The sequence below is a fragment of the Melospiza georgiana genome, chromosome 24 (assembly GCF_028018845.1).
Source record: "Melospiza georgiana isolate bMelGeo1 chromosome 24, bMelGeo1.pri, whole genome shotgun sequence".
Lineage (NCBI taxonomy): Eukaryota > Metazoa > Chordata > Aves > Passeriformes > Passerellidae > Melospiza > Melospiza georgiana.
This window is the reverse complement of record NC_080453.1, coordinates 6,507,285-6,534,671: the sequence shown is the minus strand read 5'-3', so window position 1 is coordinate 6,534,671 and position 27,387 is coordinate 6,507,285. Positions and strand designations below refer to the sequence as shown.

At 44.6% G+C, this 27,387-nt stretch overlaps 1 protein-coding gene across 2 annotated transcripts; it reads left to right on the top strand.

Moving 5' to 3' along the window:
- Nucleotides 1-920: 920 nt before the first annotated feature.
- AGO3 (argonaute RISC catalytic component 3) lies at nt 921-25,681 on the top strand. 2 transcript variants are annotated; one of them, XM_058040321.1, is made up of 19 exons: nt 921-1,003; nt 7,558-7,729; nt 8,775-8,895; nt 9,433-9,641; nt 10,846-10,982; nt 13,056-13,190; nt 15,314-15,401; nt 15,532-15,679; nt 15,984-16,103; nt 16,585-16,707; nt 16,883-17,016; nt 17,430-17,614; nt 17,888-18,047; nt 18,688-18,778; nt 19,744-19,938; nt 20,252-20,386; nt 20,949-21,050; nt 22,115-22,314; nt 23,369-25,681. In XM_058040321.1, the coding sequence occupies exons 1-19, from the start codon at nt 985-987 to the stop codon at nt 23,475-23,477; spliced, it is 2,583 nt and encodes an 860-aa protein (XP_057896304.1). In that variant the 5' UTR covers nt 921-984; the 3' UTR covers nt 23,478-25,681. The 2 variants fall into 2 exon arrangements, with proteins under 2 accessions (XP_057896304.1, XP_057896303.1); XM_058040320.1 differs by having other exon boundaries at nt 23,339-25,681.
- The last annotated feature ends 1,706 nt before the right edge of the window (nt 25,682-27,387 follow it).

Here is a 27,387-nt window from a genome sequence, read left to right as displayed (position 1 = left end):
TGAATCATGGAATATCCTTAAATTGGAAGGGATCCACAGGGCTCATCCAGCGCAATGCCTGGCGCTGCACAGACACCCCAACAACCCCACCCTGTGCGCAGAGCTCTGTCCTGGAGCTCTGGCAGGGTCGGGCCGTGCCCATCCCCGGGGGCCGTTCAGGGCCCGAGCACCCTCTGGCTCCCGCAGCCGGGCTGGTTCCGCTTGTCCCGGGTCCCGCAGCCCGGAGCGGGCACAGCGTGCGGGCCGTGCGGCCGCTCCCACCCGCCGTGCCCGTGGGCATCCCCGGGGCCAGGGCGCGGGGCTCCTTCTGGAGGAGACACAAGCTGAGTTCCTTGGGCAGCGGGCTGGAAGCCCTCGAAGCCGCCGCACAGGCAGCTGCTGCGGGGGGGAGAAAACGCCGCAGACATAACGCGTTGTACTCAAACACCACAACACCGCGGGGCCGGGGACAACCCCCAGCGCTCCCGCTCTGACTCCCGCTGGGCTCATGTGGCGCAGGTCCCGGCCATTCCCGCTCCGGGGCAGCCGGCGGTGCCTGCGGGGCTCCCCCCGCGCTGCCCCGGCCCTCAGCGCCCCTCAGGCTCCCGCCGCCTTTCCCGCCTCTCCCCGCCCAACCCCGCGCTGTTGCCATGACAACCGCGCCGGCTCGCGCCCCGCCCGCTTCCGGCGCCGCTTCCCCTTCCCCCGGAAAGGCCGGGGCGCGCGCGGGGGCAGGGGAAGCGCGGGCGGGATTTCCGGCGTGCGGGGCGCGCGCGCGGCGGGGCGGGAGCGGCCGCGCGAGCCGGGGCTGCGGGGCGGCCACGCCACTTCCGCCTCCGCCGCCGCCGCGTGAGGGGCCGGGAGCGCCGCGGGGAGCGGCACCGGGAGCGGCACCGGCAGCGGCACCGGGAGCGGCCCAGCCGGGAGCGCGGCGGAGGAACCGCTGCCTAGCGCAGCCCCGCGCCGGCCGCCGCAGCCCCGAGCGGCTGCGCCCCAGCTCCATGAATGGAAATCGGCAGCGCAGGTGAGCGCGGGCCCGGCGGGGCCTGGCGGGCTCGGAGAACGGGCCCCCCGCGCCATCCCTCACTAGTCCCGGTGCCCGCCCCGGTGCCGCGGGGCAGCGGCCGGGCCGAGCCCATCCCGAGCGGGATCGGGCGGGAGGAGCCGAGCCCCGCGGGCAGGGCCCCGGTACCGGGCAGAGCCGGGGCCGAGCCGCTCCGTGCCCTGCTCGCCGTGCCGGAGGTGGAGGAGGAATTGTCGGTATTTCATAACCGGGGTGCCCGGCTTGCGTAACCCGCGCCGTGCCGGTGCCCGAGGGACGGAGCCGCAGAGCGCGGCGGGACCGGGCAGCGCTCCCTCGAGCAGCTCCTGCCGGGCTCACTCCGGGTATTTGGCTCCTGTGGGTCAGCACCTGAGTTTTGGGGCTGATTCCTGTGACTTTGGGTGTGCTGCTTCACAATAATCACAAATGGGTTATTGCACGGAGAAACTGTGATGCCCCATCCCTGGCAGTGCCCAGGGCAAGGTTGGACAGAGCTTGGAGCAACCTGGGATAGGGAAAGTGTCCCTGCCCATGGGATGGGCTATAAGGTGTTTTCCAAGCCAAATAATTCTGTAATTCTGTGAAAATCTTCACATTTTGGCCGTTTGATCGTTTTGCCGGGAAAGCACGTGCTCAGTATTTATCAACTTTGTGGTTTAAATGGATTTTGGGGGTTGGAGAAGGAAGTTCTGATTCAGTTTTTCAAGATAACTTACTCCGAATCTGGCAGAAGAGTGGAGGAGGATTCAGGGTTTGGGCAGCGTTTAATCAACATTTCCCTGGCTGTACCTCGACGGAAAAGGGAATGTCCAAAGCCACCTGGAGTTCCATGTCAGTCACTTGAATAGGTACCACAGGTGGTGAAAATACAACAGTGAGACTGAAGGTGTCAACAGAAAACGTGCCTTCCCGTCTCCATATGGAGATCCTTTTCTAACATACTTGGAGATTTAAGGACAGTGATGCATTTGGCTGGAAAAACTCCCTCCCTCAGCTGTTGCCTTCCTTGGGGTTGTGATGGGTTGAGAATGTTTTAAGGTGCAGGATTTTAACAGTCTGGTGGAATTCATACGATGCTCTCTTACACGGCATTAAATGAATTTCAATTATAATGTAGTGCAATTGTAGTTGTCTCCTGATAAACAGATTTGCAAGAGGAACCTGTAAATGGTTTAGTTTTCCTTTGGGGTGAATTTTCCTGTTGTTGGGCTGCAATGTGTTGGATTTTAGCAAAGCTGCTGCAGAGTGTTCCTTGTGGGCTGAGGCAGTGTCCAGAACAAAGGATGGTATGGTTTTTCCTGTGCTTAGGGATGTGTTAAGTGCAGTGTGGGACACAAACCATCCTTGGTGGAGCAAATGAAGATTAAAACTCTGTCATGAAAGAGAGAAATACACCGAGATGTGCTTTGTTTCCTGTGCGTGAAGGGAGAACATGGGATAAAATAAGCAGAGAGGGGAATAAAGATTGGGGTGTGAGTATCCCTGGAGTAAAGTGTGGAAGTGTGTGCCAGGACATCTGGGGTGAAGCAGTGCTGTGGGTGATGTCCTGGTTGTGTGAGAGGCTTAGGCTGAGGAATCTGGGGGGTGTTGTGGCTCTCCTGGTCCGTGGAGTTTGAACATCACTGAAAGCAGGAGCTGGATGTGAAGGTGGTGTGGGTTGTGCTGAAACCAAACTGAGGAACAGCAATAAAATGTCCAGTGGGGAAGGTGCAGTGAAGGAAAAGCTGCTCTCAGCACAGCTCAGGCATTGCACTTCCACCAGGAGAATGTTCAGTAAAATTCCAAAAGGCAGGGAGGTTCAACCAACAGGGGATGTTCGTGGTGTAACCAAGTTGTGTCAGTGCCATTGTCTTCATTTCCATGTCCTACATTGTTCTTTCAAAGCTCACAGCTTTTTGTGTTAAAAGTGTTAACTTGTGTTGGGTTGGGTTTTTTAATTTCAGTTTTAATGAGGCACTGAAGGCGTCCTTAATGTTCTGTTTATTTTCCATACAAACTTTGGGCAGAGAAAATCCTGGGAAGTGACTTTTCTCTGTGATTCAGAGCCGTGCTTTGGGAGGCCCATTAAAAGTCCCATTTTTGTGGGTGTGGTAGAGCAGGGAAGGGGGTGATTCATAGTTGCCTTCAAAAGTTATTCTACTGTAAGATACAGTGGCAGATTTCCTCTGGAGTTGCTGTGGAAGTTGTTTGACTCACAGTATGAACATTACAAATTGTTTCATCCTCAGAGCTTTGCTTCCTCAGGGGTGAAGGTGTCGAAGAGTATTTCTTGAGCTAATTTTTACCTCCAGATTTTGGTCTGTGGAAATACCTTCCAGGGAAAACTCTTGCTGGGTTTGTGTGGGCTGGCACATTCTCTTCTCCCAGAGCAATTGGGTATTAACTTCACTATGTGCATTTTTGGGCTTTTTGTATTTACATTTTTGGGCTTTTTGTATTTACATTTTTTAATGGTTCAGAAGCATTGATTGTCTTTTACATTCTCCCAAAACACACCAGTGTGTTTTCTGTAAGTCCATTAGAGCAGAATGAGTTACCACACCAGTGTTTGCTTGTGCAGTTGGCAGTCACAGAGCACAGCATCAAAACCTTGGCTTTTGATGAGCTTGGACATGACTTAGGATCCGAAACCTTGAAAAAAAACCCAAACCCTAAATTGCAAGGAGGAATGTTTAGAAAACATGGATTGCATTACTCATAAATAATGTAATGCCACCCAGCAAGGCCGAGTGACAGAAATGAGGCAATTCATGATTTCTGGCAGACGGCGCTCGATCATTGAAACCAACGTTTGAATCAGATCTTCTCTGTGTATTTTTTTTAATCCAGAATTAGGTTATTTTTTGTTAGTGATAAAATTTTCTTAGAGCTCCACAGGCTGGGCCTCTGAGTAGAGGCCAGGGGCCCTGTGAAAGGGAGTCTTTTATTTTTCCCCCTCCTTGTGAGAGCTGTAGCTCTTTCCAGTGCAGCTCCAGCCTGAGGCTGGGATCCGTTCCACAAATCTGCCTCATGTTCCTGAGCCAAACTGAGTTGTATTTACCTGCTCGGGCCTTGCTGTTGTGTTTTGGGCTGTTCCAGCACCCATCCAGTTAGATTTAGATCTGTATAAACAAAAATAAAACTACTAAGTTATCTCTTTTATTAGAGTTTGGCTTTCTATGCTGAAGCCACAGTGTGAAAGAGGATAATTTCTTTCTGGAAGCTTGGTGGGGATGGCCCTTTCTGCAAGGAAATCTGCATTTCCTATTAGCATCCTGCTGGAGATCAGGGTTTTTCCTTCATTCTGTAAAAACGCTGCTTGTGCCAGAAGCTGCAGCTTTTTGTACAATGGTGTGTTGGAAGCATTTGCAGGTTTCTGAGCTCCTGCTCGTTGTGCTCAGGCTTTATTCCGACAGGGCTTCTCTGGTTGCTAGGTAGGTGCAGCCAGGCTTTGGATGCAGGCCAGGCCTGTCCGTGTGCTGCCTGGGCTGCGAGGAATCGCCGTCCCTTCTGGCTGTGTCTGAGCTCCACTGGAACAGTGATCCTTGCATGCAAGGAAAGATTCTCACTCAGAGCTCCTTGGAGCCGTCAGAGGGCCTTGCACAGTGCGGCTGGGGGGGCTTTGTGATCCCTTCCAAGTCATTCCATGATCCTGAGACGTGCTGCCTTGCTGCACAAAAGCCTTCCAAGAATCTGTCCGAGACGCCACTTTTAGTTCCTGTTTGTGTGTTCATTGTTTTCTGTTAGAAGTCAGTTGAGTTTTAGTGCTGGGAGCTTTGCTGAGCTGCTTTTATGAATTGAGCTCTGCTCCAGCACACTGAACAGACTTGGTGTGGGGGTTTTACTTGGAATTTTCAGAACATCCTGGGCATATATCTGACAGGAGCCTACAAGAAAAATGGAGAAGGGAGACAATTTACAAGGCCTGGAGTGATGAGGGGGATGGCTTCCCACTGCCAGAGGGCAGGCTTAGATGGGATATTGGGAAAAAATTCTTCCCTGTGAGGGTGGAGAGGCCCGGGCACAGGGTGCCCAGAGCTGCTGTGGCTGCCCCATCCCTGGAAGTGTCCAAGGCCAGGTTGGACAGGGCTTGGAGCAACCTGAGACAGTGGAAGGTGTCCCTGCCATGGCAAGGGGTGGGAATGAGATGATCTTTAAGGTGCCTCCAACCCAAACCATTCCATCATTCTATGGTATGTACATACCTGTACTGTAATGGCAGAATATTGGTTTCCTTAACACAAAGAAGTTTCTCCTCTCAAATCTGTGAGCAGCTGAGCAATGCAGAACTCTCTGGAAGCACTGAGGAGCTGCTCCATCCCCTGTGGAAGAGGCCTCACAGTGCTGCTGCTTTGAGAAAGGGTTTTCAGCCTTGACCCACTTTGTTTTTGCAAAGGTTAAAGGACTTGAAGGAAAGGCTCTGCCGCTCGGGCATCCTGTACTCAGTAGAATAATAGCACTTTGAATATTTTTGGTTTGTGTGTTTATTTCCATGGGTTTGACACAGGCATGAGGTTGGGTGAGTCACCGATAGATCGGCGGCAGAGCCATCCCCAGAGCGTCGCTCTGCTTATTTGTGTTTTATTGGGCTTTGAGTCACAGCTCTGAGGCCACTGACACAAGACTTTCACAACAGAATCTGGCAAGGCAGGGTCTCTTCAAAGCAGGATCTTCTCAGTGGGTGCCCCTGTATTTGGGCAGTGCTGGCATACTCATATTTTTAAGTTAATTTGTCCAAGGGAGCATGATTCACACAATAATAGCAAAATAGCTGAATTTTTTTAAATTGCACCTGAACAATGTGTAGACCTGCACTTCTGATTCATTTATTGGTCACTTAACTCCTATTTGCCAAAATCTGAGTTTCTAACTTCTTCCAGGGTGACTGAGACACACAAGGCTGACCAGACTAAAAGAACCTTTTTAATGTTATCTTTATTTCAGCAGTTTTGTTACTCTGTCCTCCAGATAGGAACTAAATATAAACTGTGGTGTGTATGTCTTCAGAATATTAAAACAATCTGTTGACTTGTTTATGCCACTCAGATGTTTAGTAGTAACTTTTCTGCTTATGCTTTTATTCTGCAAATGTAGCTGGAGTAAATTCTAGGGCTGCTTTTACTCACGTGAGAGTATTAAAATGAAGGAAAAGTTGAAGAGAGCAGATGCTTGGAACAAGTTTTGCATAAGCAGAGTCTGTGAGCGGGTTTTAAATGATGCTTCTTGCTTTCTGTTTTGTTTTATCTTGTGGCTCCAAGCCAGCCCCACTCAGAATTTTTCAGTAGTTTTCTGGGTAGAGCCAGACAAATGTTACAGAGGAACTTGGCTTTGATGTTCACCTGTTCTCAGGACGTGACTATTTCCTTCAAGATAATACAGGGGATTTTTACAGAAATTATGGAGATTAATCAAAAGGCAAATAAAAAACATTTTTCCCAGCACTTGACATTTTAACTCTGCTATGAAAATGAGTGGGCTGGAATCGCTGCCTGCGTCACCGAGTGGGAGGAGAGGGGAGAACTTTGCACTACCTCGCTCAAATGCTCTGGAAATCAGGACATTTGTACCATGAGTAACTTCTTAAAACTCAAGCAACCAAGCACTTTGGGTTTGTTGTTGTTTCTTAACTGGAAAGAGGTGCTTTGAAGTGGAAATACCAGCAGAAATTCTGGGAAATGGGCTATGTTTACTACCCTGTTTGGTTTGTAAGGCATGAGTAATGCAAATCTTGAGTGGAGGGTTCTCACCTAAATGATGCAAAGCAAATTAAATAGATGAGAATGGAACAAATCTGGGCAGGTATTTTAGCTACTTTTATTTTAGCTATTTTTTATTTCAGCTATTTTCAAAATACCCATCTCATTGCAGATTTGGATCTTTCTCTGAGCAGTTCTGGGTATTCTTCTCTAGCCTACAAGTAATCAAGAGTTTTACAATCGTGTCTTAATCTGAGTCTTTACTCTTCTGGCAAATTTGCTTTATGGGGGCAGTTAGATGGGAGGTAATGGTCTTACTTTTCATCCATTTTCAGCCAGCAAAGTTCAAGAATAATCTGTCTTCCAAGACTAAGCTGATATTGGCACTGAAATGAAGAATTTATCTCAAATCCTGTGCATCAGTCCAGAGCTACTTCTGTAGTTTTGTACTCTGCAGCCACTTGATTATTACCAGAGTGTTCAGAAAAGACTTGTAAAACTTTCTGCGTTATATTTTGGGGTTGTTTTTGTTTAAGGGTTTTTGAGTTTTTGGTTTTTTTCTTTTTGTTTTGGATTTTTGGTTGGGCTTTTTTTTTTTTAGGAAATCTCCTAAACAAAACCTCCTGATTTTATTCATGCTGATCACTGAAGCTCATGAGTAAGAGAACAGTCTAGGTGTAGGAGGAGGATTAAGGATTAATAATGGGAAAGTATTTATTTAGAATTCCATGCTGTTGGAGACAGCTGATTTCCTTTCCTCGAGTGTGCTGCCTCTGGTGCCCACCTGCTTGTCCTGGGAGTTAGTTTAAGGGATTTTTTTGTTGTGCTTTTCCCCTAATCTGTGGGATTTTTCCTTTGCAGGACCCGTGGGGGCACAGCCCCTGCTCATGGTGCCCAGACGTCCCGGCTATGGCACCATGGGCAAGCCCATTAAACTGCTGGCCAACTGCTTCCAAGTTGAAATCCCAAAGATTGATGTCTACCTCTATGAGGTGGATATCAAACCAGATAAGTGTCCTCGGAGGGTGAACAGGTGAGAAGATACATTTGTAAAATGTAAATTGTAAATTATACCAATGAGAATGTTGAATAGCATCAGGATCTATGAAAGGGAGATTTTCTTTTCCCCACCTCCCAGCTGGGAGGTGAAAGTGTTGCTGCTCATTCAGCTTGAAGAGGAAGTCAATATTTATCATCTTCCTGAAGTGCTTTGGGTTAATGTTGCCTGGCCAGGACGTGGTGCCTGGAAGCTGCTGCTGTGCAGGAAGGCTGCTTTGCATGTGCTGAAAGGAAAATGTTTCCATTCTGTGAAACACCAAGACCTCCCAAAGAATTCACATCCCAAAGGCCTGTTACACTTGGAGGTGTTCCAAAAGTCCACTGTGTTCTAAAAGTTTTATCTACTGCTTGCATCAAGAAGCATTTTTGTATAAGCTGAAAGTTTCATCATGGTTTTTCAAGTGTAATTTCAGTGCTTGTGTCGGGTTATTCTTTATTGCCATCAATTTATAACAAAGCGAGGGAGGCAAACCTATAATTGTGTGCAAATTGGATCAGACTTTTGCCTGATTTTGTAGAAACTCAGGTTATTGAGGACTTAAAGCCAAGCCTGTTTTGTTAGGGCATCTCATGTTTATAACCAGTGTAGGCAGAATTCAAAATCTCATGGAGGAGCAGATAAACATTGCTGCAGACAGCACAGTGAACTGGCTGAGCTTCCACATGGGGTTTGTGCTGTTTTTTCACAGTAGCACTTTGTGGGTTTTTTCCAAGGTAACAGTGTTCTTGTTTTCCATCATAAAGATGATACCGAGGCCTTGGTAATTTCTAGGAGTTTCTGAAATTATTTCAGTACCAATATTCCTCAGTATCTGAGCATTTACATTGATTCTGATTTTATTCTGTAGTGTTTATTTAGTTAAAGTATGTGAAGCACCTTTTGGAACAGCAGTGGGTGTTTATAATTCACTCAAGTATTGTTTATTGCAACTACTTGAGCAAAACACCTGGGAGTGGGAGCCAGCTTGGATCTGATCCTTCTTCAGAAACATTTTCAATGCAAATATCCCCTTTTCCAGGGACGTGGTGGACTCTATGGTGCAGCATTTTAAAGTGACAATATTTGGGGACCGTAGACCAGTTTATGATGGGAAAAGAAGCCTCTATACAGCCAATCCACTTCCTGTGGCCACTACTGGGGTAAGATAACTGGGAACATGTTATATTAATAGCAGCTTCATAGGAAAGGAAAGCACCCAACTTTAAATATTGGTGATTTCAGAAAAGCTGGAAGTGTCTTACAGTATCTGTACTGAAACTGAGTCCTTCTGATATATTTTCTGCAAATTCCATTGTGTGTAAATGTTCATGTAATAGTTGTATCCAGAACTTCCTGTGTACTTTACTTGCTGCTTTCTACAGCAAAATCTATTAAAACATTTCATTTTACAGACTGTAACACATGATCTTATGATTAATTGAAAAAAACAAGCCAGAGTTTTTCTAGAACGTATTGCTTTATCATTTGGGGTGACAAAAATTTATTCTATCCTCTTCTGCTTGGTCAGGGCCCAGTTCTCTTCACTTTGTGCATTTGATAATGTACTTTCATCAAACGTGCTGTGTCTTCAATATCTGAGTTTTTGAGTCTCTGGCCCAGTTATGGAAAGGAGTGGAATCTCAAGGCTTCCAGATAAAAAAGCTGCTTTTTATTTCTTTCTTTTCTCCCCTGCCCAGGTGGATTTGGATGTGACACTACCCGGAGAAGGTGGAAAAGATCGTCCCTTCAAAGTGTCAATAAAGTTTGTTTCTCGGGTGAGCTGGCACTTGCTGCATGAAGTTTTGACAGGAAGAACCTTGCCTGAGCCTCTGGAACTAGACAAACCTATCAGCACTAACCCTGTTCATGCTGTCGATGTGGTGCTACGACACCTCCCCTCCATGAAGTAGGTTCACTGTCTTCCTGCGGTCTGTCTTTACCTGAAGTATCCCCACTGGGAGACCTTCATCCCCATTTCTTCACAGGTGAAAAGAGAAACTGTTCATTCCCCTCTGCAGCACAGCTGGTGACCTGAACAGGGAGCTTACAGCCAGTCCTGTACAAGTGTTTCTGTAGGCAGGGCAGGTGATGTGTGTGTTGGAAAAGATCAAGGAACATCAGGCATTTATAACAGGCTTTCATAGAAATGCTGAGAGGTTCCAGTGAGCTGCAGCACTGCTGTCCTGGTTCTGCTCAGCTTGAGCCAAGTGAGGGCAGTGCCTGTGGAAAGCAGAGTCTCTTTAATCCATTGGTACACTTTCACCAGTGCATGCTTCTCATGTCTGAAATACATGGCTGGGACCAGGACCTGTCCTAACAAAGTCTCATATTTGTTATTTTATCTCAGAACCCTGAAATTTAGAGAAGGCTAATTTTGCTTGATTTGGTTAATGAAAGTTACTTTTGAAGTTGGTTGGCTTCAGGCAGCACAGTGACTTTGCTCTGAGCAGATTTCTGATAGGTTTCACTGATAGCTCTGATAGGTTTCACTGCGTGTAGCTGACAACCAAAAAAAGTGCCCTGTGGTTTTGTGGAATCCAGTGTTCCTCAGCTTCCCCAGATCTGAAGATGTTACCCTCTGTACCAATGCCTGTGCATTACAAAACAGGAGGTGTGGAGGCTCAGGAGCAGCTGCTTTCTACCTGTGAAAGAAACATCATTTCACAGGTAGAAAGCTCTTTGTTTCCCCCATAGTTTTTGCTTCTCTCAATGTATCTTGTATTCAAAAGTTCCCTATTAATTAGGAAAAATGGTATTTAAGGGTCAGGCCAGTATAGACAAGGCTGTTGTACAGAATCTGCTGTGGTGGAGATTCCACTTTCCTGAAGCAGAAGATCAGGAGGGGTAAGTTAACTTAGTTCTTGATTTGTTGTAAAAACTGAAAGTGGTTTGTGCATTGCTGAAAGTAGTAAATGTTTTTTTGTCTAAATTTAAAAGCACTGCAACAGGAGCAGAAGCATTCAGGGTATTTTGTTTATACTTGCTTCTTGGCACAGATTGCTGGTGCACAAAATGCCAAACAATAATAATGCTGTGTGTTATAATCTTTGTTACATGAATTTGGGGTTTGGAGAACAAGAACATAAATGTGTGGCCACCTGTTTCACCAGGTACACCCCTGTGGGCCGCTCCTTCTTCTCAGCTCCAGAAGGCTATGACCACCCCCTGGGAGGGGGCAGGGAGGTTTGGTTTGGCTTCCATCAGTCTGTCCGACCTGCCATGTGGAAAATGATGCTCAACATCGATGGTAAGTGGAGATTCAGAGCTGAGATTCAAACCAGACATGTAAGGCAAAGGCTACCTAGAAATTCTAGTCTGTTTTCCTTGCATGATGTCAATGTTTGAGCAGAAATGTTGCTGCCATATAAAAACCAATATCTCTATATAAGAAAGAATTGCACAGGGCTTGTTTTCCTGCTTAATTTCAGTTTTGGTGCATCCCCAGTGGCAGAGGCAGGTTGCCTGCACTGTGTCTCTGTGCAGCTGTACACAGTGAGTGGTGCTCAGTACTTCCAAGAAAACTCTGTAAAACATACCCCAAACACTTCTCTGAATAGGGCTGATTGGAATAGGCTTTCTTATGCAAAAGGATAAGCTCTGCAGCACTGTATTGAGTCCCAGATGAATGGATCTGAGATCAACTGGTGCCTGTGTCAGACTCCCTCGTCCTGTGAGCACTCAACTCTATTTAGTTGTTAAACCCTCATTGAAAAGTGTCAGTGGTGGAGATGCAGGTGCTGCCTGAGGTTTTCTCTGATTTGCATTCAGTTCTCACTGTCTTTGAAATGCTTTATAAACCCAAGGTAAATTGTCTTGCTTTACATTGAGCACTGCAAGTCAGGTTGTGCTTGGAGCATAATAAAATATTGCAGATGTTGAGCTGTCTTGCTGAAAATTTGCAAGTCCATGTGTTCTGGTTGACGTAAATTGTGGGTGATTCTCGTGTGACTGAAGTCACACAGTTTGTTCTTGTAAAATTGCCTTTCTAACAGCAGCTGTGCTTTAAAAAAATGAATGTAAAAATCTCAACCTGTCCCAAAAAGAGCCAGTTCTGGTATCTATATGCAAGGTACTGAGAGAATCGCAGTTTAGGTAGAAAAGGATAAATTTACACCAATTAATAATGTACTGTGCTGTTACTTTGTGGCACAAGTTTTTCTTACCAGCATTAGCAAGTGTAGTAGTAACTCTTGGAGTAGAAGTTTTTTAGTCCTTCCTGTGAATGAGAAATTTGAAGCCCTTTGTAAGTGCTGATTCACAGAGCTGTTGTTGTTTCCTCATTTGAGGCTGTGAAATTGTCTTCAAATCCCATCACTGGAGGTTTTTCAGTTGTTTAGTTGGATGAGGTTCTCCATGGAAGTGTTGCTGTAGGAGACAACCCACACACTGCCAGGGTGGGGAGAGTGAGGCTTTGGGGTCACTCAGAAATCTGGAGCAGTCTCAGGCATCTGGAGGTGTTGGTTGATGCCTCATGTGAGGTTGGTAGGCTGCTCCAGTGACACATGTCTGAAGAATGTTGGGTTGTGTGAGCACAGATGTGTGGCAGGTTTGGTACATGAGATCTGGAAAACTGATAAATGCTTCTTGAATATTTCTTTTCTGTTGTTGACATTTAAAGTTTTAAATGTGTGGAACAGTTTGTGTCTGAGCTCTGTCTTGTCCCACCTCGCCCTTCCTGCCAAAGGTGTTGTTTCAGTTGCTTATAACTTTGTCAAGATGGTAATTTATGATTTATAATAAGTCAGCTGTCCTGCTTAAAACCAGTGTGTTGTCCCTTAAAGTGATGGTGTCATTAGCATGTGGGGAGGGTAAGATTTGAGTAGATCAAGGGTTCCACTCCCCCTACACCAACACGATTTGTGCATAGTCAAAATAGTGCTCATGTCTGCACCAGATATTGTTTCAGTAATTGAGCAGATTGTGTAACTGACAAAATTACATTGCATGTTGAATTATGTTAGCTTTTAATATTCAAAAGTCTGTGGTAGAGGGATATTAATCCTGTCTCTGCAGCTTCATAGAGAGGTAAAAGAGAATGTCTCTCTGGGGTGTTGCAGCTTTCTAGAAATAAATGTTCTCTGGGGGAAAAACCCTTTCAAACCCCTGAAATTCCAGGTAGTAGCAGAATGAGTGTACTGGAGAGAGATGTGTCGCTGTAGACTTTCTGCTGGCTTTTTGATATTTTACTCTTGCAGAACTCACTGTTCTGTTTCTAAATGTACCTGAGGTTTATGTGGAATTCTAAGAAATATTGATGTATGAACTGCTTCACAATACCTTGACTGGAGTTTTTTTACACTTCATATTTTGCTCTTTGCAGTTTCTGCCACTGCCTTCTACAAAGCACAACCCGTAATTCAGTTCATGTGTGAAGTCCTTGACATTCATAATATTGATGAACAACCAAGACCTCTGACTGATTCTCATCGGGTAAAATTCACCAAAGAGATAAAGGGTGAGTGGAAATGGCTTGGCTTTGTTCCAGGTAACACAGTAAAGTTAATTCTAAGGGAATTGTTTTAACTGGAAGCCTGTTTAACATGGATCAGAAGGGCCTGGAGCTGCCAAGAGAATTGCAGTATCCATGTGTGTAGCTCTAATCCTGAGACAAATAATACAGCTCTGCAGAAATGGGAGCTGAAAAACATTCCCAGTGGCTTAGAGGGAAAAGAGGGGGCACGTTGTTCATTGCCTGGGCAGAGGTAAGTGGTTGGTGCCAACCTCTCCTAACCCAGGGTCCCTGAGGCCTCCTGGCATTGTGTGTGGGCTCCTGTTGTTTCAGTGCTGTGGCAAAGTGAACATTGATTTTAAGGCTAACATTGATTCTTTGAAAGAGTGTTGTTAGAGTGAATTCTAATAAGTGATTGCCTTGTGGAAAAATAAGTACCACTTGCAGCTGAAGGCCAAATTCCATTCCAAAGGAATTGCATAAGCTGCTGGTTTGAGTGGTTTCTCTCCATATATGCTACTTGGGTTTGTATTTTCCCATATCCTTCATTCCAGTGTAATTTGCAGAGAGAAAAACCTTGGAGGAGCTCAGCTCTTAAACACTTGATGCAAGATTAGACTCTACTGAAATACTGGGCAGCTAAAAAGTAATTTTGAACTGTAATCATAAAGGGATGTGCTCACAGAAGAGCCATGACTGAAAAAAGACAGGAATTATTTTGTTCTAGTCCTAACATGCCCCCTTTTACATCTGCCTGTCTGCCTTAATTCTGTAGGGCAGGTAACTGGAGGTTGAGAAACTGCCTCTGCTTGATCTCAGATGCCTCAGAGGCTCTGTTGCCATAGTCAGAAAATATTGAAAGTTCTCCCTTTGCTCTCAGACTCATCTTTGCTGCTGTAGGGTCTGAGAGCTCCAGCCAGGACGTGACCATGTTGTACAGCAAAACAAGCCCTGCATTAGAGCTGGCTGTGTGTGAGCAGCACTGGGGGAGGGCACTGCCTTGCTAGTGTCACAGCAGAGTAATGACAGAGCAGGGAATGGATTCCAGATATCTCTGTGTTCATCAGCCCTTGTCTGTGGTCACAGTGCCCCATGGTTTCTTTTCTCTGTTTTCTCTTAATGCCGTGTCAGGGCAGTGGTGGTTTATTTTTACTGTGCTGTCCTCTGAGTAATACTGATGTTCTTGATGCAATTAGTGTTGTCAGGGAGCAAGGAGGCACAGTCAGTGCTTCTTTGTGATATCTGTGTCCTCTGTAAACTGAACACAGTCTGGTGTCTGGTACATGGGGACCTGATTTTGGGTGGTGTTCAGTCAGTGGTCCACAATCCACACAAACCTCAACAGGATGAGCTCTCTCAAAGCTCTGTGGTACTAGACTTCACTAAAATTAGACTTTACTACTGGAGGTGAATCCTTTTGAGTACCCAGGCTTTGTTTTTAGCTGCTTTCTGTCCTGTGGAGCTGGGGAAGGACAGCAGTGTGTGGATGCTGTGATAAGCTCAGTGCTCCCAGCAGATGTTGAGGCTGCTCTGTGTGAGCAGCACAGTGTGTGCACAGTCACAGCAACAGCCCCCAGAGCCTCCTGGAGCTACCACTGTCATGATTATCGTGGGCAGAGATAAGTCTGGAGAGGCTCTGCTGTGTAGGCTGGGTGCTTTGAGACGAGATTCTCAACATTCAGAATTAAACTTGGTCAGTGAAATTAAAGAAAATTACAGGATGAATGTGGACACAAAGCTGGGGGCAAGATGATAAAGTAGAAACCTTGTTTTGTCCTTTTTAATTTCAATTACATTGGAACTGATAGGTTGGAGAGATGTACAAGATAAAGAATGAGAACACGAGGATATGATGAAAACTGCTGTCCGAGTTCAGTCAATGCTTTTTAGATGAAATTCAGAAGCCATTGAACATTAAATATTTTACGTCATGATTTCTGAGGATAATCACCAGGATTAGTCAGAACTCAAATTATAATGAAAGTAAAAATGTTTGGCGAATAATAATTTCTTTGTGCTATTTGATGCTGACCCCAAAGCTGTTATGTTCTATCATTTAAAACCTTGTGTTTCCTGTGTACATGTTTGTGTAGCTATGGCATCAGGTTTTTTTTGATGCTTTTATGCAGGTCTAAAGGTAGAAGTGACTCACTGTGGGACAATGAGGAGGAAGTACCGTGTGTGTAACGTAACCAGGCGGCCTGCAAGTCATCAAACGTAAGAGCCTTTCTGTCAGAGCATGAAATGTGTGATGGTTTCACACTGAGTAACAGGACCTGACATTTCATTCATTTTGGGATGATGCTGTTTGACAGATAATGTTTTACTGAAATGTCTGTCTTCTCAGCTTTCCTTTACAGCTAGAAAATGGCCAGACTGTGGAGAGGACAGTAGCACAGTATTTCAGAGAGAAATACAACCTCCAGCTGAAATACCCTCACCTTCCTTGTCTGCAAGTGGGACAGGAACAAAAACACACCTACCTGCCTTTAGAAGTAAGAGCCTTACTCTGATAGATCAGCTGGGCTTGGGTGGGTTCTGTCAGTTTGCAAAACATTAAGAAATCTGTGCTCTTTGCAATACAAATGTGTTTATGGGTTTACATGTACAGAGTACATGGTTTACTCTTTAATTTCACTAAATACTGTCTGCATCCTTTGAAATGTAGAAATAAGAGAAAGAACAGGCAGTTGTTCAAACACACTGTAGCTTATAGTGGCAGCACAGTGTCACGTGTGTGCAGTGTGGAGTGATCTGAGTGCTTCTGCTGTGAATTAATGCTTCTGATTTCCCCTGCAGGTGTGTAACATCGTGGCTGGCCAGAGGTGCATCAAGAAGCTGACAGACAATCAGACATCAACCATGATAAAAGCTACAGCCAGGTCTGCCCCAGACAGGCAGGAGGAGATCAGCAGATTGGTGAGTGCCCCAATCCCAGCTCCATGGGACACTGCTCAGAGTGGCACTGGACTGGATTGCATCCATGCAAAACTTCCTAGTATTTTCATTCCTCTTCATCCTTTAACTTAACAGATTCTAACTACATTTTTAATAGGGTTTATTTAGAATGGCATGCAATGATAGCATGAGTTCATAGTACAAGCTCTTGCATTATCATCTCTACACTTAATTTACTGTGAGGAAATGCTCCAAAAATGCCTTTGAAGGAACTAACTCAAAATGAGCACTTGAGTAATGAAAGGAACAGAAACCATCTCATCCATTAGATCTCATGGTGGTAATTGTTTTCATTGGGGATGGGTTGATAGTGTTGAGCAGTCACGTCTGAGCCTTTTTCAATGAAATTGTTTTAAGAACACATCTGCAATGTTCCTGTTAGCCTATGGTTTGTTATATGGATTATAATCAGATACTTCTGTAACATGTAAATCTCTCCTAGGTGAGAAGTGCAAATTATGATGCAGATCCATTTGTCCAAGAGTTCCAGTTCAAAGTGAGGGATGAGATGGCCCATGTGACAGGACGTGTGCTCCCAGCCCCGATGCTGCAGTACGGAGGACGGGTGAGGCTTTGGCTTTTCCTCTGCTTTCCATTTTGAGGAGTGATTCCTATACACTTTGACTCTATAGGGATCAGACTTTGAATGATAAACTCTTCTTTGTTGTCCTGAAACTGCAAATAGCACTGGTTGCTTCTTTTTTTAGTGACTTGAGTGTCTGTTGCTTTTGTTTCTCCAGAATCGAACCGTGGCAACACCAAGCCACGGCGTGTGGGACATGAGAGGGAAACAGTTCCACACTGGGGTGGAGATCAAGATGTGGGCCATAGCTTGCTTTGCAACACAGAGACAGTGCAGAGAAGAAATTCTGAAGTAAGGCATGTTGTGGTTCAGGCTTTGGACTGTTCTCTTAAAGAAGTGAAACATGAATGTAGGATTACAATGAGCATTTTACCTGGGTTTAATGTGAGGTGTTAGGGTGGGAATCTGGGCTGGTTTGCTTACAGTCAAAACACTACTGGATACACTGTGGGATGTTTGTTCAAGGTATCAGAAAGGACTATATACAGTGATATTACAAGACAAAGTATACTGTCTAGACTATTTTTTAGCCCATTCTGGTCTGTGGTGTTTCACAGCTGTACATCCTTCACATAACAAACATTTTTAAAATGTTGCTTTAAAAGCTATTTGGAATCATCCTCCTTTGACGATTCTGTCCCGTTGTGCTTTGCTTATTGTGTACTGCTGCTACTGCAGAAATCCAAAAATCTCCTCCTCTGCAGGGGTTTCACAGACCAGCTGCGCAAGATCTCCAAGGACGCCGGGATGCCCATCCAGGGCCAGCCCTGCTTCTGCAAGTACGCCCAGGGTGCAGACAGCGTGGAGCCCATGTTCCGACACCTCAAGAACACCTATTCAGGGCTGCAGCTCATCATTGTCATCCTGCCAGGGAAGACACCTGTGTATGGTAAGGGAACACCTCTGTCTTTACCTGTTCAGTCAGGTATCGTTTGGAGAATTCTGCTGCCTAGCATATGTTAAAAATTACTCAGAACCATCCTTTAGGTATTAGACACCACTGTTTTGTGTCTGAAGATAAATTGGAAGCAGGTCTGAGTATTCAGATAAATTAGAAGTTACTGCACAGTATGTGCACTAGAATTATTGTGACTTATCTAAGATCAAAATGCAGCCATAACCTCAAATGGACTCAAGTTGTCTCCTTGTGTTTGCTTCCCAGCGGAGGTGAAGCGCGTGGGAGACACGCTGTTGGGAATGGCCACACAGTGTGTTCAGGTCAAGAACGTCATTAAAACATCTCCACAGACCCTCTCAAATCTGTGCCTGAAGATTAATGTTAAACTAGGAGGAATCAACAACATCCTTGTACCTCATCAACGGTAAGACTCTGAAGATTGCGTTGGGTTTTCTTTTTTCTTTTAACAGATGTGGTTACATTTGCTACTTAGCACCCAAAATTTAAATGTGGCCAAGTTTTAAATTAAAATAGTCTTTTGATAATATTATGTGGTATTTGAAGCAGAATTAGTAGCTCAGAGTGGTGGTTGGCCTGTGCAGTAGGTCTTCAGCCAAGGTTCTTGTCAAATGTTTGATCAGTATCAAAGTTGAAATGAGGAACAGTTGTGTGAGGAAAAATGTTTTAAAGGCAGTATAAGAGCATGCTGCTGCTCAAGTCCTGCAGAACAGTGTAATGTGTATGCTGGTGCTGTAGCTCAGTGGGGCTCAGGGGACCCCCAGGCTCACATGGGGCCTCTGAATCCCCCAGCTGTGCCATTCCACTGGAGCCCTGGGGCTGTTCCCCACCACAGTCATGCCCCAGTTCTGGCAGTGTGTTTGCAGTGTGTTTTGCGCTCTGCTGGGGAGGGTTCCAAGTTCACCTCTTGTGCACAAAGATCCCATTGTTGAGCCTTGGCCCGGGTACCTGATAAGGCTGAGACAGAAACAACCCCCACGGTGAGCAATGACCTTGTGGCAGCTCTTCAGCTACGAGTGTGACTTAGCACTTTTTTCTTTTTGAAGACCTTCTGTGTTCCAGCAGCCAGTGATCTTTTTGGGAGCTGATGTCACTCACCCTCCAGCTGGAGATGGAAAGAAGCCTTCCATTGCTGCTGTAAGTTTTATTAAATTTACATGGTGTTTTTTCATTGTGGGTAAATGTTAGAATAGTAAGTGCAACTCATGGGCTGTGTCCGTATCAAATATCTTTCAGGGCTTATGCCAGTTCTTCAGGGCTTATGCCAGTTCTTTGTACACATTCCCAATGATATTAAAAATCATGTATTTAAAAGAAAAAAAACTGCCTTATACTTCAGAGTGGTTCCTTAGCTCTTTAATTTTTAAATCAAGGTAAAATGGCATTGTTAAATAATATATTTCTGCAGAAGTATTCTCAAGGAAATAACACAGCTTGGTGACATTAGCTATGGGAATAAATCACACAGGACATGATGGAAAAAGGCTATTCTGTATTCACATAAATAGCTAGCCTGCCTTAGAAGAAATTATAGGCCAGCCAGAGCAGGCCTGGTTTTATGAGGCCTTTCTTTATGATTTTTCTTCCTTACTGCAGCAGTTAGCTAGTAACCTTTTTGTTTTTCAAAGGAGAAAAGTGTCATTAAAGACCTGGTTTGGCAGAAATGTTTTTGACATTTCTTACCTTTTGTGTTGGTACAGTCCAGGAACTCAAGGTGGTGATTAGAGGCTTGGTCAGTCCTCTCCTACTTTGTCCCCTTGGTATTTTAGTTGCCATTGATTGCAGGAAACTGCATCTGTGTTTAAAGTCACTAAGGGAAGCTGAGGTTTTTCTCAGTGTTAAAGGTGAGAAAACGTCACAGAAAAATGTCTGTCTGGATTATAAAATACGCCTTAGCGAGAAGCCAAGTTCTGCAGGTGCATTTCAGGATGCTTGGGGGCAAAAGGTGTTAAACCTGTACCAAGTACAAGTTCCTGTTGAAAGTGTTACTGTGGTTGTTGTTTAGCACAAACATCTTGTGCTTGCCTCTTTTGTCTTTTTTGGTTTTGATTGTTTTGGCATAGATTTGAGCTTGAAGGCTCCCCTGGTGCATCTCCCCACAGGTTGTAGGCAGCATGGATGCTCATCCCAGCCGGTACTGTGCCACGGTGAGGGTCCAGAGGCCCCGGCAGGAGATCATCCAGGACCTGGCCTCCATGGTCAGGGAGCTGCTCATCCAGTTCTACAAATCAACACGGTTCAAGCCCACCCGGATCATCTTCTACAGGGACGGGGTCTCTGAGGGACAGTTCCGACAGGTTGGTTCACTTGTGGGTTCTTGAAAGATTCTTCTACTCTGTAGTAGCTGCAGGTGTTGTTTTGTACTGTTTGAGTTGCTTACATTTACACAAAATAATTGAGGAGAGAATTTCTTAATCTCGTTGGGTAAGAAGAGTTGCAGGTTTTTTTCTGTCTGGGAAGGAGAAGTCTTCAAATTTGGGAAATCACATATCTCTAAGTACTTTCTGACATTACCAGCTGTGTGCCAAAATTGTACTTGTTAACTACACCAAGTTGTGTGTAGAATACAGTGGAAGGAAAACCTAAACCCCTCTGTTCTTGTGCTTGTAGGTTTTGTATTATGAACTGCTGGCCATTAGAGAAGCCTGCATCAGTTTGGAGAAGGATTACCAGCCTGGCATAACCTACATTGTGGTGCAGAAGAGACATCATACACGGCTGTTCTGTGCTGATAGAACAGAAAGGGTAATCACTGCCCTCTGAGGAGCCTTTTGGGAAAGCTTCATGAGGAGCTTTTAGGCTGCTGGAGAAAATATTAGCGTGGGCTTCTCTCCATCTGGTTAAGTGTACATGCAGGGATGTGTTGATTTGATAAAATGAGGCCTCAAATTGAAAAATCATTGACCTTAAGTCTGTTAAAATCCCCCACAACATCACATTAAAGCTAAAATCCATGTGACCACTCAGGACCAATCTCCAACAGTAATAGAAAGTAAAAAATGGTGGAACCCTTTTTCTGAGTTAATCAATCCAAACTGAAGCTGACAATTCTAAATACAAATGTCTGCAGCTCCTCGTTCTGAGCTGGAAAGTTCTGATGTGCTGGAGGTGCAGTGTTGTGTAAGGTGCAGGAGAGCCATCCAGTGTCCTTGTCAAACCTCCAAGGCTGATGTAGCGGCACATTCCAAAGAGTTCTGTGGCACTTGATGTGCAGAAACCTTGCCAGTGGTGAATAGAAACTTGTATTTTTCATTACAGTTGAGCTGTAGAAACAGCTGAGGCTGCACTTACCAAACCTCTTCTCTAGGTTGGACGAAGTGGCAATATTCCAGCTGGGACAACGGTGGATACAGACATCACACACCCCTACGAGTTTGATTTTTACCTCTGTAGCCATGCTGGAATACAGGTATGGATGCTTTGTGTAAATAAATGTGAATTCAGAACAAATTGTTTTTCTTTTTGTGACACCTGTTTACAAACAGTTAGTTAGGAGGGAAATGTTCGTTTAGCTCAGTTTTATCTGAGATAAAACATTATTGTGGGACTTAGAGGATGATTTGCCTAACAAATGATTTGCACATTTAAATTTGCACTGATGGTAAGTAGTGATTTTTAAAGTTTTGTTTTTAAGAGGCCACTTTATTTTCTAACATTATTATTTCTGAAAAAATATTATAGCCTTGTATCAGGCTATTGCTTAAAAGGTTAAAAAAAATTTACTCTTTAAATTTTTATCATGTGCATCTGACCACATTGTCATCAGTTTTGTTTAGGTTGGCTGGGCATGACTTCTTTTCCAGTTTTGAATCATTTCAATGGGTTTTTTGTCAACCTTTACACTGTGTCTGAGCAAGCTGCTTTCTGGCCCCGTGGAAAAAGATTTATATCAAGGAGAAGCAGAAAAGCTTTATATCATTTGAAGCCGAAATGCTTTGTGTAGTTGCAGCTCATTGTGTTTATTACAGCAAGGCATAAAGAACCTCAACTAAATTGATACTCCAGATATATTTGTTTTAAAAGAAGAGATTTGTAGCTTGGCTAAAGCACAAATCAGGTGCACCAATTCAGGTGCACTGTAAGATTTAAGATGAGTTTCTAGTGTTCATACTTGCAGTTAGGGTGCTCAGGAACTGGAAGGATTTAAAAGCACCCGCTGTTTCTCTGGGATGTTTTGTGAGAAACAGCTTAATTGAAGGTAGGTAAAAGGAGCTGTAATTGTAGTTTAGTCATGTTGGGAGCAGATGTTGATCTCTGAGGAGTTTTATCCAAGGAAGAACATACAGAGCAATAGAATCATGTATATGTGAGACTTACTCATCTTTAAATACATTTAGGGCTGACTTAATAATGAACTTGTTCAGCTGCTGTTACGCAGGCATTCACACTAGATAGCTTGAGCCTTTCTGAACATCAAAACCTGACTTGTTTATGGCAATCCAGAGGAGTGACTGTCCGTGCCCATCTCTGCAGGGAACCAGCCGTCCCTCCCACTACCACGTCCTGTGGGATGACAATTGCTTCACAGCAGACGAGCTGCAGCTGCTGACGTACCAGCTGTGCCACACGTACGTGCGCTGCACCCGCTCCGTCTCCATCCCCGCGCCCGCCTACTACGCTCACCTGGTGGCATTCAGAGCACGCTACCACCTCGTGGACAAGGAACACGACAGGTACATCACAGGCTCTGCTCAGGGTTTAGTCCTCACTGCTCTCATCCACTGTCAGGCCCAAAGGCACCTGACTGTGTGTGGGTGATTCCCGCTGGTCTTGCGCTCAGTTTTTGTTAAGATCATCACTCCTGGCAGCTGCTGCTCTACATCAGACCAGAGTGGGTTGGTAGATTCCACTTAATAACACTCAAATTAAAAGAATTCTTTTACTAAAGTATTTTGTTATGAATTTGACGTGGTCTGAGACAATCAAGCCACCGATTTAATTTTTTTGCTTTAGGATCAGAGTAGTCATGAATGAACCACATTTTAAGTGCTTCCACTTATCTAACTCTGTACGTCAGAAGTATTTTGCAACCTTCAAGCCATCAATTTATTTATAAAAGGCTTATTTTTAGATGAACAAGCTGAGCAGCCATGGTGAAGAGATTTGTCAAAAGCCTCAGGGTTGCTGGGTGAATATGAGAGTTGATATTTCTCAGTGTCCAGTTCTGTCACTGGTGCTGTGTTGGTGAAGGGTCTGAAGAGTCAATTCTTTGGGGGCTCAGCCTGGAGAAAAGTGGGATCTTCTCAATCACTACAACTCCCTGACAGGAGGGTCCAACCAGGGCTGGTTTGGCTTCCAGGGAACACCGGACAAGTCAAGGGGAAACAGCCTCATGCTGTGCCTGGGGAGGGTCAGGTTGGATGTGAGGAGGAATTTCTCCATGGAAAGGATGGTCTGGCATTGGAAGGGGTGGAGTCCCCATCCTTGCAGGTGCTCAAGAACAACAGAACATCAGGAGGAATTTCTCCATGGAAAGGGTGGTCAGGCATTGGAAGGGGCTGCCAGGGTGGTGGTGGAGTGCCCATTCTTGCAGGTGCTCAAGAACAACTGAACATGGCACTCTGTGCTCTGGGCTGGGTGATGAGGTTGGGATCGCTCACGGGTTGGACTCGACCTTCGAGGTCATTTCCAACCTCAGCGATTCTGTCCAAGAGATACAAAAGCAGCTTTTTGATTGTAAATTAATACAATTTACAGCCCTGCCTGTCTCTCCCTCGTTCCCTGCAGTGCTGAAGGGAGCCACGTGTCAGGACAGAGCAACGGGCGAGACCCGCAGGCCCTGGCGAAGGCTGTACAGATTCACCAAGACACCTTACGCACGATGTACTTCGCTTAAGTCAATGACCCGGGAGACACTCACGGAGAGGAGAACTGAGAACTTAAGCCACATACAATGTATGTTTCCAGGGGGTTGGTTTAGGGGCTGTGCCTCCCATCGTGCTGGAGCTGACGCTGTGCAGGGGCGAGAGGCTCACCCTTAAATTGACACGAGGAAGATTGTTTACTTCATCCAGGAACACAGCACTATTATGCAATATGAAACCAGCCAACTGCTTTTTTGGGGCGGGCTCCTGTGGGAAGCCACCGCCATCATTTTTTTTTAATTATTATTTTCTCGTAGTTTAACCCTCTTCTGCCTTTACCTCAAGTTGCTCGGCAGCACAACTATTGTTGCAAAAAAAAAAAAAAAAAGGATAGTAATAATAAACTAAAATCTATTGTGTAATTTAAAACAAAAAAAAAAGCAAACCACCTTTTAGAAACAATCACAGTGATTGTTTGGAGAAGGGAAGTGTGCAAAAAAGAAAGTAAATTTTTAACCCCCGTGCATTGAGGAATCTTCCTCTCAGTATTGCCATCGAGCGTTCGAATGTGAACATATCCAAGTGCATTGGAATGTACAGCACTAGCTAGGTAACAGTGAGGGGGGGAAGATGTTTTGCACACTAATCCAGTAATTTGAACCTAATTTAGCCAACGGCTGCCTTTGTGTCTTTTCTCACTGCTTTGGAGTTCTCAGCTCCAAGAGTTCCCTTTCAAAAGCAATCCAAGAAGTTCGTGGTTCATGTGCAGGCAGTAGTGACCCAACTCTTCTTGCTCCCTGGGGGAATTTACTAAAGCTGCTGTTTTACCTAGTCCAAAAGTTTCAATTTTTTCCTATCTGGCAAGTCAAATCTGTTGAATCACGTGAGATCTGATGTCCCAGGTTTTCTGGGATGACATACAATAACCACCAGAACTGAAACTTTAGAGCTAAGGTCTTTTTGGAAAAAAAAGAAACCTGCTACTTTACTTGCTGCCTCTCACACCTTAATGTGATTCATATGTATGTGTGTTTGAAGTTTAGCTTCCTTTTGTTTCTTTTATATTTATTAGAGTAATAATAATGCTTTAATTTAATTATTACAGAACATATGGTCAACATCAACTTTTATTTTTTAGAAATGTAATCATGTTTATTTTTAAAAAAAGAAACTGACAACTTGTTTTGCTATCTTTTAGTGCAATAAGCATTCTAAAGAAAAACTGTGTCCATTGAGCTGTACTGAAGCAGTGTCCGTACCACGGACCGTGGGAGAATGGACACCTCCAGGATTTTAAAAGGACAAAGTAAAAGCCTTAATTTTGAAAGGAAAGTTTTATAGTCAGAAGGAATCTTGAATTTTCCTTTTTTAAATCAAAAAAAAATACAAAAAATGCTTCTAGACCTCTGCAAGCTTTACTTGTCGCTGCAGTCTTTTGATTTAACAAAGGAATTGGCCTTATTTTTGGCTTTGAAATGTGGAGCATATTTGAATTAAATGGAAAGGGTTTTGTATTAAGATCTCAGTTTTTACATGCTTAGTTAAACCTATTTGACATCAGTAAAATGTCTGGAATTAATAAAAGTTTTTAGGCTTTTTTCCTCTTTGATAGTGACTTTCCTTTTAAAATTAAGTTATTGGTAACTTCATTTCACTTTGCAAATAAAGAGGGCTGGGATAGTTCTAACATGTTAAATCACCGAAATGTGAAACAAACCAATGGGACTCTTTCATTCCACTTTAAAACCAATGTTTAAGATGTCAGAGACGAGCATTTATTCAACGAGGGGACTGGGGAGTTTTGCACTTTGTAAACTCGTGAACTGCATTTTTGACTGTTTTTATTTGCACTGGTTCATAGTATATTTACTGCAGCTGTTTGTATGGGCATTGCTGTGATCCCAGCCCTCCCGACCTCCACCTGCTCTCACATGAAAACCTGGTTGGTCTAAGTAGCTTCTCTCCTCATTCTCACCAAATCTGCTGTTTGCCAATATACTGTATTTTGAGCCTAAAATCTGAGCCCATTTTGCTTCACCAGGCATGAACCCCCTTTTTTCTGCCAGAAAAACCAAGTACTGTATTTTGTGCATTTGTATATTGTATGGAAATGTCCGTAGTGCTGTTCACAACACTGTCTGCAAGAGCTTTACTAACAGCTGGTGTAGATACCTATTTTATCTCTCAAAGACAAGGAAAATAATGTAAAAAACTAACTTGGCAAAGCTAAAATTGCACTGGAAACAGTGGTGGGGGTGGGCATTGGCTGGGGGTGCTCGGTGGGGGTGGCTGGGGGGCTCAGGAGGCCCTGAGGATTTGGGGACCCCCAGAGCCAGGGGGTCCCAGCTTGGAGTGCCCTGTCCCTGTGGGTGCCTTTGGACACACCTTGTGCAGGGAGGAGGGTGTGACAGAGTCCTTTGAGCAAGGTGGTTTCTCAGTGAGTCTCTCAGATGTTTTTCCCAGTCTGTGACCTGACACTTTTCTCCTAAAGCTCTCTCAGTAGCAATGCTGTTTGTAAAAGGTTCAGCTTAAGCTTTATACAGAAATTTCTTTTGAAAACAGAGAACTTTTTTTTTTAAAAAAAAAAACCTATTTTACAAAGAGTTCTTGTGGACTTCTGGCATTTAGCTGAAAATTCCTTTTTACAAAGCCTTCTAGCTCTCCTTTCAAAGCTGCTTCTCACCCTGCCCACGCTCGGTGACTCGGATCTGAGAAGCTTTTTTGCTCACTACTTTCACCAAAAACTAAAGAAACTTCATTGGCAAAGTGACTTCAGTTGTCAAGGTAACATTGTACCTGGTTTTCATGTGAAGAGTATTTGGAAGTTTTAATCTCTCTTCTTGGTTTTGCAAATATCTACGTCAAGTGCCGATACTTCTTTGTATTACGATATCAAGTTACTGACGTTGTGAGGGCCACACATTTATGATGCTGTAGCTGCTATATTTATTTAAATGGAGATGGACAATTACTGCACTAAGGAATGAGGAGAAAAGCAAGGAATCAAGGTTAGTTAGATATCTTGGTTTTTTTTCAAAAGAGAATTAATGGTGTGAAATATCAAGTGTAACAAAGGGTGCTGTCATTTTAACTGAGATTAAATAGCCAGATATTCTTCTTTTGTTTAAAAACATATATATTTTGATGTTTGCAGTTTGGGGGTGGGGGGTCGGGATAAATGGTACCTCATCTGTGGTGGCAGTTTCCAGTATATTTTCAGAGTATATGGATTTCTTTTATTTTTGTACCTGCTCTCCTTGAAAAAGAAAAAAAAAAATCTCAAATTTTATGTGCTGTTTGAGGAAACCTTGAGTGGCACAGCAGATCCCCCTCTCTGGCCGAGAGCTGGCTGTGGATAGTCCAAAGAGGGATGTGGGCACAGGCTGATGGCTCTTCTTGCTTTGCAGACACCGGCCTCAGGTTTCTGCCTGTGGAGAAAAGCAGTTCCCATCTCCTCAGACCCCGAGACCTCACTTGTGCTGAACAAGTGCCACTAAGTGCTCCCGTGGTGGGGGCAGGCCCAGGGTAGCACCGAGCCCCTCCTCACCCAGCCAGCCCTGCCCAAAGCTCCCACCTGGCCACTGCTAGACCCAGAGCTGGAGGGAATCCCAGGATGTTTGTGGTTGAGGCGTTAAACTCGCGACATTTGCCAACAGGAGGAGTGGCTCCGCTGTAAGTCGCCTTTTTTCCCTTCCTAGGGACTTGAGCCGTGGCCATTTGACTCAGGATCGCTGTGTCACTGTTCCATGTGTCATCTGGTTACACGTGTCCAAAAGTTATTTTTATAGTATTCATTCCGGTCTTCTTTTGGGAGTTTGGCCACAGAAATGGTTTTCAGGAGTAAAATGGGTTTCTGGAAGTTGTCAGTCAAATTATTTCAAGATGCTCTTGGTCCTAAATGATTTTCACTTCTTCATGTACAAATACTTGTCCTATAAAATG

Bases quoted from the DNA above. Each gene is read 5' to 3' on its own strand.
- AGO3 (XM_058040320.1), top strand. The intron at 9,642-10,845 runs GTAGGTTCACTG...CTGTTTCACCAG, and splicing joins CGACACCTCCCCTCCATGAA to GTACACCCCTGTGGGCCGCT. The intron at 10,983-13,055 runs GTAAGTGGAGAT...TGCTCTTTGCAG, and splicing joins AATGATGCTCAACATCGATG to TTTCTGCCACTGCCTTCTAC.